Source organism: Mugil cephalus, chromosome 12 (genome assembly GCF_022458985.1).
Source record: "Mugil cephalus isolate CIBA_MC_2020 chromosome 12, CIBA_Mcephalus_1.1, whole genome shotgun sequence".
Taxonomy (NCBI): Eukaryota; Metazoa; Chordata; class Actinopteri; order Mugiliformes; family Mugilidae; genus Mugil; species Mugil cephalus.
Genome location: NC_061781.1, coordinates 5,374,368 through 5,394,113, shown reverse-complemented (window position 1 = coordinate 5,394,113; position 19,746 = coordinate 5,374,368). Strand labels below are relative to the sequence as shown.

At 40.6% G+C, this 19,746-nt stretch overlaps 3 protein-coding genes across 4 annotated transcripts in view; all 3 read left to right on the top strand.

Annotated features, from left to right (window-relative positions):
- LOC125017420 (integrin beta-2-like) overlaps window positions 1–6,726 on the top strand; it is a 41,296-nt gene extending 34,570 nt beyond the window's left edge. For both annotated transcript variants that reach the window (XM_047600556.1, XM_047600555.1), the window contains exons 12-16: window positions 37–269; window positions 1,684–1,903; window positions 2,047–2,249; window positions 2,465–2,631; window positions 6,240–6,726. In XM_047600556.1, coding sequence (XP_047456512.1) covers window positions 37–269; window positions 1,684–1,903; window positions 2,047–2,249; window positions 2,465–2,631; window positions 6,240–6,305 — 889 coding nt within the window. In that variant the 3' untranslated portion in view covers window positions 6,306–6,726. The remainder of the gene's footprint in view (window positions 1–36; window positions 270–1,683; window positions 1,904–2,046; window positions 2,250–2,464; window positions 2,632–6,239) is intronic.
- A 1,654-nt stretch (window positions 6,727–8,380) lies between these two features.
- Window positions 8,381–11,968, top strand: c12h2orf76 (chromosome 12 C2orf76 homolog). Its single transcript, XM_047601586.1, has 5 exons — window positions 8,381–8,679; window positions 9,090–9,140; window positions 9,630–9,667; window positions 10,694–10,775; window positions 11,613–11,968. Exons 1-5 carry the CDS (start codon window positions 8,547–8,549, stop codon window positions 11,687–11,689), a joined length of 381 nt encoding a protein of 126 aa, XP_047457542.1. The 5' UTR covers window positions 8,381–8,546; the 3' UTR covers window positions 11,690–11,968.
- Window positions 11,969–12,688: 720 nt separating this feature from the next.
- Window positions 12,689–18,456, top strand: LOC125017990 (acyl-CoA-binding protein-like). Its single transcript, XM_047601587.1, has 4 exons — window positions 12,689–12,781; window positions 16,406–16,523; window positions 17,264–17,326; window positions 18,195–18,456. Exons 1-4 carry the CDS (start codon window positions 12,767–12,769, stop codon window positions 18,266–18,268), a joined length of 270 nt encoding a protein of 89 aa, XP_047457543.1. The 5' UTR covers window positions 12,689–12,766; the 3' UTR covers window positions 18,269–18,456.
- The last annotated feature ends 1,290 nt before the right edge of the window (window positions 18,457–19,746 follow it).

Here is a 19,746-nt window from a genome sequence, read left to right as displayed (position 1 = left end):
AACAAACCTTCATCTTCTTAACTTGTCCTTATTCAGTTGCAATGCCGGTTTCATTGGTCAGTTCTGTGAATGTGTCATTGGTGATAAAGACGAAACCTCTCTGCGAGCTTCCTGCCAGAGAAATAACGGCACGGAGTGTGAGGGTCGAGGGGACTGTGTATGTGGCAGGTGCCAGTGCCACAACACGGAGAGTGGAAGCAGCATCTATGGTGAATTCTGCGAGTGTGACAATGACCACTGTGAAAAGTTCCAGAATAAGCAATGTGGAGGTACGGTTGCATCATTTTCCAATCAAACTTTGTCCTGGAAGTCCTTTACATTAAAAACAAACACCCCCAACCCCCATGCACCAGAAGCTCATTCACACACACAAACACACGCACGCGACAAATAGCATACACATGCACACTACCCAAGTGTACCCTTACCCCACCCTAACCCACTCCTAAGATAAAACAGAATATGACTGAGCACTGAGGGACCAAGTGAGGAGACATTCATTATTTTTCTATATTTGTATTATGTTCTACATTGTAAATTAATACTGAAGATACAAATTCTGAGGGAACGCACACGGGATCATGTAGTAAACGAAAAAACAGACTATGTTTTATATTTTAGATGCTTCAAAGTACCCACCTTTCGGTTTGATGGCAGCTTTTTCCAGCCCTTCTCTTTCCCTTCTCGTTCACATGAACGTCAGTCAGTCCAGAAATCTGTTAAATGCTATGATGAAACTGTCTCTCATGAGGACCACCACAGATTATGAAGCCTCAGAGTGACCTCTGCTGTAGAATTACTCATTAGAGTTAATGGCCTCAGATTAGAGGCCATTTAAATTCTTCATAGTTTGCAGACACAACTCAACATCAACTGTGTAGCGGAGAACACGAAGAAGAGGATTGCTTGGGCTAAGAAACCTGAGGAAGATTTAGATTTTTTTTTTTTTTTTGAGAGTCAGACACAGTGAGAGGAGGGTTTTACATGGGCTGATGAAGTGTGATGGTGTTTTACTGATGAGTGTTGGTGATTTATTAAAAATGCAAGAAACACTGGAGCAGCATGGCTACCACACCATCCTGCAGCAACAAGCCATACCATCTGGTTTCTGCTTAGTGGGACCATCATTTATTTTTCAACAGCTCCAGGCTTTGTAAGGGTTATTGAGAAGAGATCGTTTGGTTGTGGCAAAGCGAAGTGCCCAACACTGGAAAGTCCTTGTAGACTGTTGGAAAACTGTGCTTGGTGACTACCTCTTGAGGCTGAATGAGAGAATGCTGATGCTACAAAGTCCCTGCCTTTGTGCAAGTGTACCTATAAGGATTGATGTGGGTTTGAAGGCAAATGGTAGTAACACCAAATATTGATGTGATGTAGATTTTTCTTTTGTTCGCTCACTTTGCATTTTGTAAATTAATAAAAATAAAGAGTAATTTTTTATGTTTTTGAAAGTGCTCTGAGTTTACAGCATTTTTCCCCTAAAACATTTCCACAGTACTGTATATGGTCAGTCTGACCTTGGAGCTCTTGGGCTGCCTGATCTGCTGGCCCTACTATTCATGGACTGAGTGGCTCCTTGTGGATATTTAGACACAACCACTCCACAGAGAAACTACAGGATATATGGGATAGAAATTATGTCATGACTCAGTAACTTTCCTCTCTGTTTCTCACTACTTGTAGGAAATGGTGATTGCGAGTGTGGAACATGCAAATGCCACTCTGGCTTTGAGGGCAGTGCCTGTCAATGCAAAAAGTCTGATGAGGCCTGTCGTACCCCAAACAACACAGTGTGTTATGGCAGAGGGTCCTGTGTGTGTAACCGCTGTATATGTAAAGAGGGATACCAGCCTCCACTCTGCAAGACATGTCTCGGCTGCCCAGACCCATGTCAGACCAAGTGGTAAGTTAACACATTCATTCTGCTGTAACTTTCAAATTATTATCTATTGTTTCATTCAACAATTTACAAATCCATGAATAAAGTATCTCCACTGCAGACTTATAATGAGAATTCTAAACTGCCTCATTTAACTTTGTTTTCAGGAGTTGCATTGAATGTGTCGTCGGTCTCTTTGAAAAAAACTGTAGCACAGAGTGTAGGAATACCAAGGTAGAGAATGTAGACCAATTCACCTTAACAACCAAGGAGTGTCAGCAGAAGGACAGTGAGGGATGCTGGATCAAATTTAAGCTGGACCAGTTGGTTGGAGAAGATAACTACAGAGCTGAAGTTTTGAAACAGAGAGGTAGGCTGCTAATGAAAACAAAATTTAGACTTGGCAAACTCTTTATATAAGATCACTCTTCTTGTTTCAGCACTATGTTAAAATGTTATTATATGCAGTCACAAATCCAAAGTATTGCACACATACTACATAACATACTAATATACTAGTTTTTTTCTTTCATGTTTATGGTGTTGGAATCATGTGAAACTTTCTGCTGTCTTTAACTCCCACAGAATGTCCACCACCGCCCAATTTTGCAGCGATTATCGGAGGCGCCATTGTGGGAGTCGCTCTCATTGGTCTTCTGGTGCTGATGCTCGTCAAGATGCTCCTCTACATGAGGGACGTGAAAGAGTACAAGAAATTTGAGAAGGAAAAGAAGAAATCCCAGTGGAATGATGTGAGACTATTTATATTAAAGTTTTTTTGTTTTGTTTTTTCCCCCCCTCTGTGGTAACGGGTGGACCCAAATATGAACCCGATCTGAGCCAAAGTTTCAGTGTGCTGAGAGGTTATGTCATATACTTGCCCTGAGATGGCGACTGAGTTGTCCATGAGGTTTTAAAGTAGTTGGTCATGTTTACACAGCAGATCGTCTTGTCCAGCGATGGTTTGTTGGAGAGCTTTGGAACCATCTTTGGCCAGATATTTCTGTGGTAACGTGTGGAATAAAGTGGACCCAAATATGCAGACGCATGAGCAAGTTCTTTAAAGGGGTTTTATTGAAAGGGAAAGTAGAAGTGGACGGATGAGGCTGAAGGCTAGCAGGAGCAGAATGGCAGGGTACTGGATCGATGAGGAGGGAGAGGAGGGAATCCAAGATGGGAGCGCCTCCAGAGCAACAGCGAACTGGACAGGGCTGGAAGAAAAACAAACTTGATTTCAAAAAGAAGGAATCTGAGCGCAAGGAAACTAAGTGCAAAAAGGAGAGCACCAGAGGAAAAGCACATCTTTCAAAAAACTAGGAACAGAGGCCAAACATAGTTACCACGAGGTGAACTGTAAAGATCTGACGATGAGCGAGTGGAGAGCCAGTGAATTCAAACTGCGTGGCGATGAGCCAATGAAGGACAGGTGTGCGCCATGCAGCAGTTGGTTGCATCCGGGACCTACCCTAGGGAGGAGTAAGGAAAGAACAGGGAGGGGAGGGGAGAGCAGCAGGATGGCATGGACGTGGCCATGACACTTTCTGTATCTATAGTTTGTTGTTAAGCAGAATTCAGTGAATCGTGCCTCCTTTTAGGTTTGAATACCTTATAGAGTGGTAAAAAATGCTGTGTATTATTTAAAATATTTATGTTTCATTTATTTGTAAATACAGGGAAATACTGACCGCTGGAGAAGAACAGTGATTGATGTGCTACACATATGCATACAGCAGGTAAAATAAGTATTGAACACATCACAATTTTTCATAGTAAACATATTTCTAAAGGTGCTTTTCACCAGGTGTTGGTAATAACCCAAGTAATCCATACATAGAAAGCAATATCAGCTGGTTCAGTCCAAACTGATGGCCTATAAAAAGGTGTGTCATTACCAAGGTGTCACACAAGGAAAATCTCACGATGAGTAGAAGCAAAGAACTTTCTCAAGACTTTTGCAACCTTATTGTTGCAAAACGTTCTGATGGCAGAAGAATTTCTAAACTTCTGAACGTTCCAGTGAGCAATGTTGGGACCATAATCCGGAAGTGGAAAGAACATCATTTGACCGTAAACCGGCCGCGACCTGGTGCTCCTCACAAGATTCCTGACAGAGGAGTGAAAAGAATTATCAGAAGAGTTGTCCAAGAGCCAAGGACCACTTATGGAGAGCTTCAGAAAGACCTGGAATTAGCAGGTGCAATTGTTTCAAAGAAAACAATAAGCAACGCACTCAACAGCCATGGCCTGTATGCAAGATTCCATTTCTGAAGAAAAAGCACGTTGAAGCTCGTTTAAAGTCTGCTGCACAACATTTGGATTAGCCTGTAAAATACTGGGAGAACATAATTTGGTCAGATGAGAGCAAATTTGAACTCTTTGGATGCCATAACACACACCATGTTTGGAGGAAAAAATGCACTGCACATCACCCCAAAAAACCAAGCTGACAGTGACGTTTGGAGGTGGGAACCTCATGGTGTGGGTTTTTATTTTAGATTTCTGTTTAGTTTTTCTGCATGTGGTACTGGCAAACTTCATACAATTGAAGGGAGGATGAATGGAAAAATGTACCAAGACATTCTTGAGAAAGATCTGCTGCCATCTACCAGAATGATGATGAAACAAGGGTGGACATTTCAGCAAGACAATGATCCCAAACACAAAGGCAACGAAACTCTCAAGTGGCTTCAGAGAAGGAAAATAAAGCTGCTAAAAGTGTGTTCAACACTTTTCCCCTGTGTCATTTCACATTATTACACATAAATTAATTTATGAACTTATTTGTTTCTTTCTATGTATGGATTACTTGGGTTGTTACCAAGACCTGGTGAAAAGTACCTTTAGAAATATGTTTACTGTGAAAAATTGTGATGTGTTCTATACTTATTTTACCTGCTGTATAGCTGCAAAGTTAACGGTTCTGAACAGAATTTAACCAGGACTTGATGGTACAATATAGAAATCCTGAATCCTTTTCTGAAATCCTCAACGTAGCTGATATGAGAGTTCCAGATGGTTTGTATAAAAGACATCTTTTGGTGTCGAGTAATACATTTTCATTTCTTGATATATTTCAGGAAATACATTTCAGGAAATATATCAGGCAGATGTCTTTTCAGATGTGTGGGCATTGCAGTAGTATATTTGTTGTATTTCAGGGCTGACTTACATATTCTCCATGTCCATGGCTTCATCTTAAGTAAAGTATTACCACAGACTTGAACTGCTGCTAGTTTGATGCAATGACCCACTGGGGTCCTCACTGGTCTTCCAGGAGGCGTCCATGTTGCCATGATGTTACGACTTGCTGCTTAAAACATCATGGTACAGCAGTAAAGTCGACTAGTCATTAGCCACTAGTTGAACAAATATGCCACCGCTGTGTTATTTTTAATTTATTACAAATATAATTTAATAAAATAGTAAGAGACCCATTGATTAGATTATTAGCACTCAGAGGAAAACAGTAAACCTCTGGTGAACATAAGCAGCATACACATCGAGCTTAACATTAAAACCAAGTACCTCCAAAACGGTTGTGACTCACCAGAGAATGGACATGGGTCTTCTGAGGTTGTCCTGTGGGGTCTGGTAACAGGATGTTTCCCCCAAACCTGGTCCTATGGGTCGAGGGGAGGGGCCTCTGTGGATCATCCCACAGATACTTGATCAGTTTGGGATCAGGTTAATTTGGAGGCCAGGTCAACACCTTGTGCTGTTATTCATCTTTTTTTTTTTTGAGTTCTGAAACTGTTTTTATGTGTGAGCTTGTGTGAGGCTGCATTCTGCTGTGGATGGCTGCTGCCATCAAGGAGTGTCATTGCTATGGGGTGGGGGTGCCAGGTCTGGTCTAGGTGGGTGGTACATGTCTGAATAACATCCACATGAATGAATACCAGGTCTAAATGTTTCCCAGCAGAAAAGTGAATTGTCACATGTTATTCACTTCCCCTGTCAGTGGTTTTAATGTTGTGGCTGGTCAGTCTGATGCGTATCTCTGAGGGTGACATCACATTGTATATGTTGCAGCAATAATAGTTGTGGATGATATACTGTCATCACAATACTGAGTGGGAGATTTGGAAACTATGGTGGGTTAGGGATTATTGGAATTATGTTCATAACAAAAATAAATTGAACAAATAACCATAGCTTTGCTTGTGTCAGTCAGTCAGTCAGTAACACTAACCCTGTGGAGGTGAACACATGTGTAGTACATAAGGATCTACCTGAGAGCACCACTCATACTGTATACTGTCTTCCTAGTGATGTGACATCTTGAAATAAACTGACTTCAAGACAAAATGTCCTCAAATCATCAAACAACTCTTTCTGATCACTGGGCTTTATTTGTTAACAGGATTGCAACCCGATCTTCCAGGGAGCCACCACCACCGTGGACAATCCTACATTCACTGGAGAATGAAGGAAAACCAGCAGAAAATTTAGCACATTTTACTGCATCTGATTTGTGTCTGTTCTTTTTATATTGTTTGCAAATGTCGTCATTTACAGATGATTTTACTGCTACTGCTGTTGCATATTCTCTTACTGATAAATTAATCTGCTAGTCTAGACATTATAGACAAATAATTGCAGTTGCATTGTTTTGTCCAATAACTATTGACATATTTACGCACTGCTTATCATACAGTAGAAACTGTGTTGCTTTATATATTTACAGTAATGCAGTCTGTATTTGTACCATATGTGTAGAAAATGCAGGATATAATGATGTATAAGCACAGCTTTTCAGTGGGATGTATTATTCAGAGAGAAAATGAATAAATAAAGAAATGTAAGGAAGCATTTGTTATTTTAAATGGAACAGAGGCTTTTAAACTGCAGTAATTGACCTTCAGTCCAACAGGCCACAACAAATACAATATTCACCTCTTTTTCACCTCGTTCCTGTTGCAATGCACATGCATCAATCTGTATCGGTGACTGGTTTATTTGCAGTAAAGTAGTTGCGATGTTACTCAGATGATCCTTCATTTCATTTAGGGATTTGGTGGGGTCTTATTGATTCTGCAACGACTTCCCTCCAAAGGCGGCACAGCGAGAAGGGTCCGAGTCAAGCTCGGGCCTTCCTGTGTGTAATATCCATATGTGTATTCGGTTCTTTGGGCTCTTCCTGTCTTCATTTATAACCTACTCGCTTCTGTTCTGGGGCCTCATTTATCAAATGGTGCAAAGAAAATGTGTACGTGTGTCAGTACAAAAAAATCAAACGTGTGGACACCAATCCCTTTAAGAAAGCGTGAAGGGATTTTTTTACACTCACCGAAATCCACCCGGTACAGTTTCACGATCCACGGGTTGCGAAGTCATGGCAAAGAGAAAGAGGGTCAGACCCACTCGTTTGTTGTTTGTAGCTGAGAGTAAAGGTGCTCACAGCCAGTAACTAGCTATTTTTTAACACAGTTTTCAATAACGCCACTCCGTCAATGTTCAACTGATGGAGTAATATCTGTCCGAAGCTCGCGTTGGTGGCCATGGTTGATCTGTCTTATGTGCCGGTGTCGCCTCATGACCAATGACCAATTGAGCGTAAACTGATTGGTTAGACGTCGGATGGATAGAGACGGGGATCGATTGCTTCTCCCTGCTAACCAGGAAGTTAAGTCCAGCTTTTTCAGAGGTTGAATGTTGGAGGTTGAAGGTTTGTGGTTGACAGTCGGAGGTTGAAGCTGAGAGGATGAACTTTTGAGGTTGAATTGTTTTAGGTTGTATCTTTGAGGTTGATTTTTTTATTGTTGAGTTTTATGAGGCTGAACTTTTTTTGATGTTGATTTTTTTTTTGTTTTTTTTTTTGTGTAAACTACATTTACCCAGCAATTTATATTCAAACTCTGATGGCACAGAAAAACTTCCATAGGATCTGCTCATTGTCACCGATACCCGATCTAGAATTTTCTTCGATGTCGGTACCGACACCGATACAAATATTGGATCGGTGCATCCCTAGTTGGAACACAACATAGCCGCCAACAGTGGCGTCGTTAGGCCTGTTAAGTCCCTCTAAATAGTATGGTGTTGTTTTACACATAGTGTACGGTAGATCCTTATTAGATTGGTTCTTATCCAATCCGCTCATAATCTAATTCAAGCAGTTAAGTCATATTTTTTCAGGGCTTGAAACTGCAGCCGTTTTAGTCACATGTGTAATCAGTGCAACTTGAAAATATTTGAGAGCAAACAACATGCCTCTATGTTGTGTTTAAAAACAGATCGAAATAATAACAATAAATAAATTGTTTGTTCACTCACATCCTGTGCATCAACCTATCAGAAACAGTTAAGCATGTAAAACTTCATTGCACCAAGTACAATATAGAGACAGATCATTTCATTCAGTCACTGAAGAAGATTAAGCATAGAGCTGCTTCATTATCTGGCCTCTTGAATAACAGACAGAGTCAAGTTTAGACACAACACTGGAGTTTAATCTGTTGCCCCACACTCCAGTCCAGCTGGTGGCGTTAAAGCACCTTTAACTTTTAGGTGCCATTCAAAAACAAAGAAGAAGAAGCAGAAGCAGGAAGCAAATTGTGTATTGTGCTAAAACTCAATCATTTTAAACAGTGCGACATTTCTCAGAGACTCCCGTTAAAAAACCCTTTGTTGGTTTCGTCGGTTAGACGGGGAGCGGGGTGTCCGGAGAATGGCCAGTGAAACTGCGGTGGTCACTGTTCGTCTTGTGAGGTCCTTTGAGCACAGGAACTTCAAACCTGTCGTGTATCACGGAGTTAGATTAGACCAAACGGTGGAGGAATTCGTGCAGTTCATCAGGGACGGTGAGTAAAATTCGCAAGTTTATGAATCAAACCAAATCAGCCAGTCACAGCACTTGTTGCAGCTTCCGTACACAGCGCTGAGCTTCACAGGAGGCTGACGGGCATGCTCGGTGCATGGCGCTTTGATCACATGACAAGGGGGATAAAATAAACATGATTCATGTCGTGTTTTCCATCACTCCAACGCGAAGTTAATGAAAACATACAGAGTTACTGTTTCTATATTATTACTATATACTATTATATACTATACTATTACTACTTATTGTTTCTATATTATTACACAGAATACTCCAAAGACGCTTTAAAGGAATCTGTATACCATTGGTGTTCATGATCCTCAGTTATTCATCGAGAAACCGGTGTTTACCTCAGCAAGTCTGGTGCTGACATATCTTAATTTCTTCCAGATGTGGCAACAAGACCAGGACTTCCTCCTCCTTTCCGGAAACATGCTTATGGTATGTACGCTTGACATGATCTGCATCCGTTTCTTTTCTAATAATACCAGAGCAAGAACATAAGCCAGTGGATGCAGTGCAGTGCTTTGGCCAATGTTCTGCTGGAGATGCTGCCATGGTGATGTCACTTATTTATTTCCTGGCAACAGTGGCGTTTTGTGTCAGGATACCGTTCTCAGTGAAATCCAGCATATGTGACAAATCCAATCCATGGAGGCACCACCTTGCAATTTGCAGAACTTAAAAGATTTGCTGTATTATAGGTGATCAGTCTATATTGATCAGTTGTCAAAACGGCCGCTTGTCCACTGTGAGTCATGTCGTTTATATTTCTCTAACAAAAAAAAAAAACACTTTAGATTAGCAGCTGAGAGGACATATAGTGTATTGGAGTGAAAGCTCATAAACTGACTGTAGTATTAACATGATTCGCTGTGTGTGTGCGTGCGTGTGTGTACTGCATTTGATTCCATATTCTTATATTTTCAGACACAATGAAGATTATCCACCAAGCTCATGGAGCAAAGGTATCTATCTGAAATGTGACATTGCAGGGTAAGAAACATGTCGTGTGTAGGAAGGTGTCCCCACGCGTCTCAGTTTAAGAATCAGAGATTAAAAAGTGTCTTCTGGTATGCAGCTTTTAATTTAGTAGGAAAAATGCTAAGGAAGGCTAATGACTTGTGATGCTTTTGAATGGTGTCATAGCAAGAATGTGGGTGTAGTTAAAGTCATTCATAGTTTTACAAATATCATCAATAAAAGAACTTGCACATGTCAATAATGTGTTTTGTTGAAACTATGGAAATCGAAATTAAATATAACCACAATATACAGTGCCACCTAAAATTATTTGCATCTTTCAGTATTTCCTACACTTTTGCACAAAAATTAATCAAAAAATCTGAATTCACACTAGTCCCGAACGTCATGTTGGAGATGAAGAAACACAGCAGACACTTATCCCATTCATTACACATGGTAATGTTTTCAACTGGGTTTGTTTTTGCTGCATATGAGACCTGAGGCCTGTATCACGAAGCGGGGTTACAGACTTAGCGAGGTAACTTCAGGGTTAACCCTGGGTTTCTGGTATCATGAAGCTGGATTCATTCTTATCGAGATACGTTACCATGGTAACTTACTCTGAACGGCTAACCTGCTTCGGGCCAGGGTAACTTTCAGGATTTATCTTAATCCAATAAAAGGCTCCACACACCGGCCAATCAGCTGTTGAGGAAAAAATTACGTGCCCTTTCATTGAAGACCCGATTGAGATTGGAGCCCAAATCACAAGAAGAGCATTACAATGTGAACGCATCTTCCAGGAGAAAACCACACAAAGAAGAGGAGATTTTAGTCATTTGTCCAGCTCAACTCAAACAAAGCTCAGAATCAGGATAATTTCAGTCAGGCCAACAACTTGATGTATTGATATGATGTAATTGTGGCATTAAGCACTTTGGATGTGAATTAAAAGAAATTACCACTACTATTAACATTGTCTGAAATGAAAGATGACACTGTTTACTAGTATGTGTTTGTTTTTTCAGACTAACGAGTTGGTCATGAGCTTAGATGATGATGAAAAGCTGATTCTACACAATGGCCAGACCCTTAGCGCTGCTGGCGTTGGTAAGTAAAACTGAGATGAGGGCTGTGTTTATGTGCGTGGGTATGGTTCCTGATGATTTGATTTCATTCACCATTCTGATAAAAAGAAGATATATGAGTTACCAGCAGTGTTATAGAACTCAGTCGGGTAGTCATTTGGGGAATTTTTAGACATGGAGAAGAAGGCATTCCTTAGTTCTTCAGAGGATATAGGCTGATCTAATGCAGTAACTTGTTCTTAAGATAGTTTTGGAAAGCGTCAATGTCTTCAGTGCTGGATATGTTATCTGATTGTAACAGTCAAGAAAGTTTTTGTCTAGATATTAGCTAGACATATACCATTTTAGTAGCATATAGTTCAATCTTATTCTCTTTGAACTGAGGAGGATTTTTTTCTCCCTCTTTAGAACGGATGTTGTTGAAATCTTGTTCTGCCAGGAGCGATATGTTGAGCCACCACCCACCTGTGTAGGTGTTGGGGTTGGCCATGGTCTGAAATAGTTATTGGATACATTTCTGAATTATAATATTGAGATATGATAGAAATACTAATTTGGAAACGATCAATATGCGAATAGCTTTAGTGTGGCGATGATTAGTAGACCTGTTGTTTGTGAAGAGATCCTTTATGTATCCTCCATGTAGGTTTGGATTAATGAACCCAGTATGATTACTGAAGCTGATAAATATCTGTGAGATGTGAAAATACTACGTGGAAGAGCTGTGGGTTGTCAGTCTGTCTGCAAATGTCTTTGTATAAGTCCAAAAATAAAGAGTTTCCAGGTAAATAATCTGTACAGTATTTATGTGCTGCTGTGAGTTATCAGACTTTTAACATGTTTGTGTTTGTCCTTTCAGCTAACGAAACAGAACTGGCCTTCTTCAGGAAAGAAGACTATGGTCTCTATAAAGCAAACCCCAAAACAGCCTGGTGACCACAGTGTTTCACATTTGTAGAGGACTTTCCTAAAAGATGGAGGATAAATATCAGGCATGCCACAAACAATACTGATTATTAAAATAAAACAAAACAATAAGAGTGCCGTTAAGCTTAGGTTCTTTGTTTGCTTTTAATATTTATTTATTTTTTTTCAAGCTGATGCCTAAGTATCAGTGGTATGCCTGTGTATTTTTATTTTTGAACCTTTTTCTTTCATTAATTCAGAAAATGTTTTTGTTTTAAAATTGCTGAATAAAGACTGGTTTTAAAATGTTTTGTGTCTTATGTTCCCTACATTGTACTCAATAAGGTGAGCGCTTATAATATTTTACAGTTAGAAAAATGTTAATATGGAAGTTTTGTGACAAAACATGTTTTTAGGCAAAAACATACCTGGGCCTGGCCTTATAATAACAGACTTAGACAGACTGCATGTCAAGTGTCAATGCATATAGAGGAACTACTGATTAACTGAGGAGGAACTGGAAACTGAGATACATGACATCCCCCAAATAAGATATGGATGAAGTTTAATCAAATCACAACACAAATTTTGCTCCAACATAGAGATGAACACCGAACATACGGAAATAGTTTTTTCATTCAAAATCGCATTGATAACAACAATATGTACCTCGAAAGGATGAAAAGTCAATTAAACATATCTCATTTTTACGTCAGTCAGTGAAATTTTATTTTTATGGTGTTCTGCAATTCATTTTTTTCTAATTCTAATTACTCCATAGTAATAGGTATTCTGAATGTATAAGGGGTGGGGGGTGAAAGGTGTAAATATGAAGGTATCACGAGGACTAAGAGAATGTCAGATGTATGTGTTGTGTTTTCTTCTGTTAAATAAGTAATTATGAGAACCACCATGTGATTAGGGGAACAGTTTTCAGGCTCCTGCACGTTACAGGACTGAGACTGTACAGTAAGATCTGACATGTGTTGTAAATAGTCCTAACCTGTAGAGGGCGCTAATACGCTCAGCGGTGTCAAAGCGACCAACAAACACCAGAATAAGAAGGAGAAGGCGAAGAAGAAGTGCACCGTTCGACCAGGACTGAAGATGGCTGAGCTCCAGGTTGGTACAGAATGACTTAGTAGAAATATGAAAAACAGCTTAGATTTCGCTATGCATCGGTAAACGAGCAGCAGAGGGAAAAGTCAGCTGCTGCCCAAAGTTTCTTTTCTTTCATCAAGTGAGCATGCGTCAACGAGCCTCGTTTGTAACGGAGGACAGCGTGATGCTGTGTGAATTGACTGTCATTGTTCCCCAGCGTTAATGAAAGACGTGCTCGGAATGGGTGAAAACGAGTTTGTGCAAAGGGTTTAGTGTGCGCGTTTCGTTATGTAATGTCAGCCAAGTGTGCAAAATGTCAACCACCATCCCCATCCCCCCACCCCCCACTCCCCCTAACTCGACGTTTATTAGTTGGATTTCAAGCTTAATGTTGAAGTCGGGAAGTAAGAACTTTACACACCCGAGCAAATGTTGGAGAGTTTATGTGTTTGTACAAGGAGGACGTTTAAAAAAATAATAATCTGAATGTGGAAACGTTGCAGACTTCCCTCCCAGACCTGATGGGGAAAGACCGGACAGACTGACACGAGTGCACCGACCTTTGTTCCACACGCTCATATTGCATGAAGCAATCCTCCTGTGGATTTGTAGTTCCTTGAGGTTTAATCTAAGATTATTATTCTACGTTATGACATTTGTAGTACAGTGTCATACCCTGCATTCATTCGTATTTGTCTTTACCAGTTAGCCAGGACCTGTCTAGAGGCAGGTACATTACTCTGATTTTACTGTCCTTGACTCGGCAATAGTTTATGGTTCCTCAAAGAGTTCATTAGAGTTGTGTGAATCACATTTGACAGATCCGATTTGTCACCACGTGTGGACTGGGTCTGCGATGCATTTTTTCCACATTCCTGTGGCAGTGTGAACGCTGAGTTAAAGCGTTAAAGAGCTCTTACTCAAAAGGGGTGCTCCTGCATCAGCAGAGTTTTGCCTCATTTATTCAGAAGAAAGCACGCGCTGCTATCATAAATGATCCTGTCAAAATATTCTGGCCTTGAAGCTGTTAACTGACTAAAAAAATAATTAAATCTAAGCGAGAAATAAGAAAGGAAAGTATTTAATATGAGTACACCGTGTATGATTTTGTCATTAAGTAACCAGCATGTGGTGAATTATTGATGTTAGAGTTCTAATCTGAGTTTTTTGCAGATCTAGCTGACATCAATGTGGAGATCAGTGTGTCACTCACAAATAAAATGACGCTGCGATCGGTTCTGGAGCAGCAGCTTTGATTATTAGAGACAGCAGCTGTTAAAATATTCTACTGACCTCTGACTATTTGCGTTCAGGGCGCGAAACGGTCTGGGGAAGCATTCTTAAGCTAGGTGTGAACATCAGTATCTAAAGCTGGTCCCTTGCAGTTGAATGGCCCAGATCATATCCTGATATAAGATCTTAACAGGCCCTTTACCCACACTTTAGGCTTCTGAGTTAAGTTGACGCAGAAACCTCAACAGCGTTTGGTGCATGTTTCCTCTTCAGTATTTCTGACTGCTTCTCCGCCTCTGCAATTTTTGAGTTGAATATTTTGGATCAAAAAGGAATCAACAAGGTTAACTGAGGATGTTCTGAGATACAAACATTTGTATGACTTGTTTTCGGTGAAATCTCATCCAAGGTTTCAGTTGCCATCGTTGAAAGTGAAGCAGGAAGTAGAAAGAAAAATGAACCTGACTGTCAAAACTAGTGTTTTTTGTGGTGGTGTTACAGAGTGAACCAGGCTGACGGGTGCACAAGTAGAAATGGCTCACACCAGTGTAGGCTACGTGTTACTACGTGTTAGGTCCCACAGTACTATAAAAGAACCTTCATAAAGCTTATTATTAGAACTTTATTACGCAGTATATGTTAGGGCGGGGCGTTGATACTGATTTCCTGAACTGCTTCTAATCCAGTTCACAAGGTCCCCTTTTGGTTCCATTCACATCATTCATTAAGAGATGTTTTAGTTTCCAAACAATTTTGTTTCCAAACAAGCAGTGAAACTCTACAGAGCACTTGTATGTGAAGTCGTGCAATGTGTACGTTCCACAATAAAATTAAAACAGATGAACCTTGAGAGGTAGAGAAAACAAATCCAAAGTGAAGCATGTCGCACAGTTTTTCATACACATGTGGTCAAAAGGATACCTAATATTGCCATAATTTTTTTTGCAAGCAACGGCAGCTTTAGTGTGCAGACTAAACTTGTATCAAATGAGAAATAATGTTTTACTGAAATGCAAGTACACTTAAGTAAAATAAGCACAGATAAAGGCACCGAATGACCATGAAAATAGGGCAAGAAAGGTTTTGGTGACATGTTAACTCGTCTTATAAAACTTTTAAAGGTTGTCCATCAAAAGTTTCTCAGTTGCCTTTGGAAAATAGTGCCAGAAATCAGGGGTTTAATGGAACATTTTCAAAAGCAGTCTCTGAACTCTGGACATTGTAATCTGTTAAGTCTGTTGAACTGTTGGCCAATTTAATGGCTCATATCTCATTTGTTGGAGATAGTGAGATTTTGTGCACACAACATTATCACCAGCAGTTAAGAAAGCTCTCTCAGCGGGGACAGTGGTCCCAAGGATACCGCTTGCATGCATCTTCAACCAGTGGAATTTCAGAGAGCGACAGGTTTTATTTTCTGTACCTGTCACTTATTCCAGTGCCCTGCCAGCTGGAGTGTTCTGTGGTAGACTCCTTTGAGCTCTGTGATGGAGGGTCAGCGAGAGCGGTGTCCTGCTGTACAGACACAGTTTCCTCACCAACGGAACGTTGATCCGATTTCTTCACAGCAGCTTTGTTCATGCCGTGGTCACGTGCCCCAGTAGACCAGAAAGGCGGGGACTTGGATCCAATGCTGATGCAATATGCACCGAACAAGCATAAAATTATGACCACTTGAATGGAATATAGCAACATTTACAACAGTTATGACTCATCGGAGAATGGACATGGGCCTTCTGAGGGTGTCTGGTAACAGAATGTTGTTAGTAGGGGTTACATGCTGGCGACACATCCCTGTAAAATCAACAGCAGGTACCGCCTTCACTGCTTCATCTCTTATGATGGCTGGGGTTTTGCTTTTAATACTGCCAGTCGTGGATTGTCTCTGTCCACAGTTTGGCTGGAGTACTCTATTTCAACAACGCCCTCTGCCAAGCAAAGATACCATCATCCTTTAAATCTGTCATCATCGTCCCTGTTTCAAAGTCCTCAGCAGCGTCATACATGAATGACCGGTTGCTCTGACTCCAATAGTCAGGGAGTGTTTGAACAGATGGTTTATAAAGATAAAAATAAAGCCCAAAATAAAGATAACAATCTACATCCACACTGACCCACGTCAGTATGTACATGAAGAACCGATCCACTGTAGAGAACACTGGACTTGTATGTCACGCTGCTCCTCCTAGATTTCAGCTGTGGTTTTAACTTAATCATATATCTAACACAGCTGAATGACAATAAAAACCTTGAAAATGCAGTGAATTTCTCCAGACGTTCGAAAAAACGTGTGATCTATTGCATATTTTAAGTTTTGCGTCGGCTGTCCAAGCCTGTAGCTCTCTGTGATGTTTCCCACATGCTTAATCTCGCATCAGTATGGCTACCAGGCTGACCTCATGTTCTCTACAGACGAAGTTTGATGCAGCAGCGGCTGAGGTGAAACAGCTGAAGGCAAAGCCGGCAGATGAAGAGATGCTGCAGATCTACGCCCTGTTCAAGCAGGCCTCCGTGGGAGACATCAACACAGGTAGGACTGTGCTCATTTCCTTGTGCCTCCAGATTTGGACGGACGTCGGTGGTCTTAAATAGGAATGCACAGGATACAGACGTTTATGTAGATTTATTCTTTTTATTATGTATCTCCCTTGTATGCCACTGTAAGAAGTAATCATTAGATTTGACCTCGTTCAGCCGTACCAAGGGATGAAAAAAAAACTTCACTTTCTTTTTGTGATACAGATTCGGCTTCATAAGCCCTTCAGTCCCGTATTCAACAACCTTCTAAAAAGACTTTTCCATTGCTTCTGTAGCTGAGCTCAGGTTATTTTTGTTAAGAGATGTCATTCAATTTAAACTATACTAGTACTATAAGTCCCTATAGAGTCACGCTGCAAATAACCAATGCTACATATAGTTTATATGATAATTTGTTGACATGCCAGTGGCAGCCAGCAAGTAGAATATCTGAATATACAGCTAATGAAATGTTGCATTTGTAGCCTGGAAGTGAACAAGTCTGTGACGTCTGCTCTTTCCTCTCTCTCTCGTTAAGACGGGTTCCTCCATATGAGCTCAGTTCTACTCAGTGTTTCTTGAGGGAGTTTTTTCTTGCTACAGTCACCTTAGTTCTTGCTCTGGGCGTTTCAGCCTCTGGGTTCTGTAAAGCGCCTCGAGACAATTTGTATCATTATTCACGCTGTATAAATAGAAATGAATCGAATGTATTTAAACTGCTTTACCCTAAGTACATCTGTCTTCTCTCTGTAGATCGCCCGGGGATGTTTGATTTCACTGGGAAAGCTAAATGGGATGCCTGGGAAAAGCAGAAAGGTGTGTAAGACTCTCCTTGTACATCACTGTTTCCGTTTTAAAAAGTCATCTTTTGTTTTTGTGATGAGGAAAAAGGCAAAATTTCTCATTTCAGGACTTTGTATCTTTTATGTTAAGAATAAAAAAAGCTTTTTAATGAATCCAACATAATGCTACAGAAAGGCAGTATGACACATTTCCGACAAAAAAAAAAGTGCACAAGTGGTTGTATCCCTTAACATAGACTTTGCCACTGAAATGGGCCTCAGTGTGTTGCCTGCACATCTGCGCTATGTGCACAACTCCAGTGTGTAGGACTGTTCATGTGCCAAGTGCTGTATCTCTGGCAAGCTAAGATTCTTGTGAATTGATGCAGGTGAACCACTTTGAGATGCAGTCAAAACAGCTGGTACTATCGTTTTGTCAGACCAATAATAATGATTAAAAAAAAAATCATTGAACTCCACAGATTAATAAAACTCCAGCAAAACTTGTCTTGCTACATTGCCAGTCTGTCCAGTCCAGGTGTTTAGTCCAAAAGTACATTAATGAATCCAGACAGGTTTCTGAATCATTGTTTCAAACTTAATGACTGAGTTTAACACCACACTCGAGCTCTTTCCACAGCCTGCAATAGCCATTAATAGTACATGTTGAAAGGAACATGTTGAAAGGGTCACAAATATGACCAAGTCTTGTTTTCTCCAAGACATGTAAGTGGTTATAATGTTCGGTGTATGTGCACACTGGGCAGAAGAAAAGAAATTTTGAACTAAAGAAACTATAACAACAGGCTAAACTAGTAAAAATAGGTGATCTATGTATCTGTACGTGTGCATGTACTTTAATGCATGTTGGATTTTATTTATTTGTTTGTTTTTTCTTACAGGCAAGAGCAAAGAGGATGCCATGAACGAGTATATCAAGTTGGTGGAGGACCTGAAGGCCAAGTATGGGGTCTAACGCCATGTGATTAGAGCCAGCAGCCCAGGAGACCACCACCAGACATCCTTCATTCTAATACTGTAAAATGCCTTATGACACATGCAGTGTGTCCTTCATTAACCTTCCATCAGGATTTAGGTTTTAATGTTGTCATCATGTGTCTGCACAGAGTCCTGCCATTTCAATATAAATCAGCCTTCTCTGATCGCTGTGGTTAGTGTGTTCATTTTTGTGTGTGTGCCAGAGCATGGCGTCTTTTATTGACACTAATAACACCCGTGGGGTTGCCTAAAGTATCACATGCATGCAAAAGAAAATCACACACACACACACACACACACACCTGCAGGCATTGTTCCAGTTGTGCGTCCCTCTCAGAGGCGCTGTGCTGGGCTGCAGACAAGCTCTTAAACAAGTAATCAGGTAAGCAAAGCCAAAGTAATCTACATGTAGCACAACGGCATTATCTCCACACATCTGTACACTATCAGTACACCTATCTGCACTTTACACAAGACCGTTGTGGAAGTGTTCAAAGAGTAGTCGATTCGTACTGTGCCAAACAGGTTTTCCCATTCATAGTAATTACTTCAATTCTACATTCTGGTTCAGCTTATTATGCAACTCTGAGCCTATTAAACTATCAAAGCCACATTTACACCAGCTTCTGAATGTCCAGCGCAGCACAAGTCATTGAAAACAATGTACCTTTAATCACTGGTTCTCCTCGGGGGAACGGAATGGGCCAGGAAAGGCCAGGGTGAATGACCTGACATCTCAGATTAAAAGGCCATGGAGAGTCAGGTGAGAAGCGCAGGGAGCAACACACTCCCTGATCAAGAGGGACGAAGATTATTGAGATTTGGCCACTCATTTGTTGCACAAAGTAGTCCCTCATAACTCCACGTGCTGAGCCACATGGAACATGGAACACTATTAGCAACACAGATCAACCTCAGAAACGGCCCCTGTCTTACATTATAAATTCTCTGCAGATCCTTCGGAGCAGCTTACTTTGCAGGAACCAGGACATGTGTAGAACTGAAGATGTGTGTGTGAAGGAGGTCTGCTGGGGCAGGCTCTTTGAGAAATGGGCTTACAATTCCAATCATCTTAATCCTCCTTAACCCAGCTGTTCAGTTAGTAATTTTTCTTAAGACATAGAATTAAGAGAAATGGGATCTCGATAGTTTGATCAATAGAATCAAAATATCATGTGACATGTGCTGCATTCACTTGTGGAATGGAGAATCGTCAATTAAACTGTCATCGCTCACAGCAGAAAGAAGAATGACCTGACTGGAACCTCCACTATGATCTCATCTAACAGTTTGTGTTGAAACAAAACCATTATTCTTATCATCCACAGGGTGGTGCTGTTGAGAGAAAGAATGGCACCACAAAAACGGAGCTCAGCAAAGTCTTTGTAGAAATAGGCTCGATATCCCAACAGTATAAATTAATGGTTTGAAGTGCAAAATTTAACATTTAATATA

What these genes read in the sequence shown, in the direction of transcription:
- c12h2orf76 (XM_047601586.1), top strand. Translation starts at nt 8,547, where the DNA reads ATGGCCAGTGAAACTGCGGTGGTCACTGTTCGTCTTGTGAGGTCCTTT. An exon ending in TTTCCGGAAACATGCTTATG is followed by an intron (nt 9,141 to 9,629) that starts GTATGTACGCTT and finishes TTATATTTTCAG; the next exon opens with ACACAATGAAGATTATCCAC. An exon ending in ACCAAGCTCATGGAGCAAAG is followed by an intron (nt 9,668 to 10,693) that starts GTATCTATCTGA and finishes TTGTTTTTTCAG; the next exon opens with ACTAACGAGTTGGTCATGAG.
- LOC125017990 (XM_047601587.1), top strand. An exon ending in CGTGGGAGACATCAACACAG is followed by an intron (nt 16,524 to 17,263) that starts GTAGGACTGTGC and finishes TTCTCTCTGTAG; the next exon opens with ATCGCCCGGGGATGTTTGAT. An exon ending in TGCCTGGGAAAAGCAGAAAG is followed by an intron (nt 17,327 to 18,194) that starts GTGTGTAAGACT and finishes TTTTTCTTACAG; the next exon opens with GCAAGAGCAAAGAGGATGCC.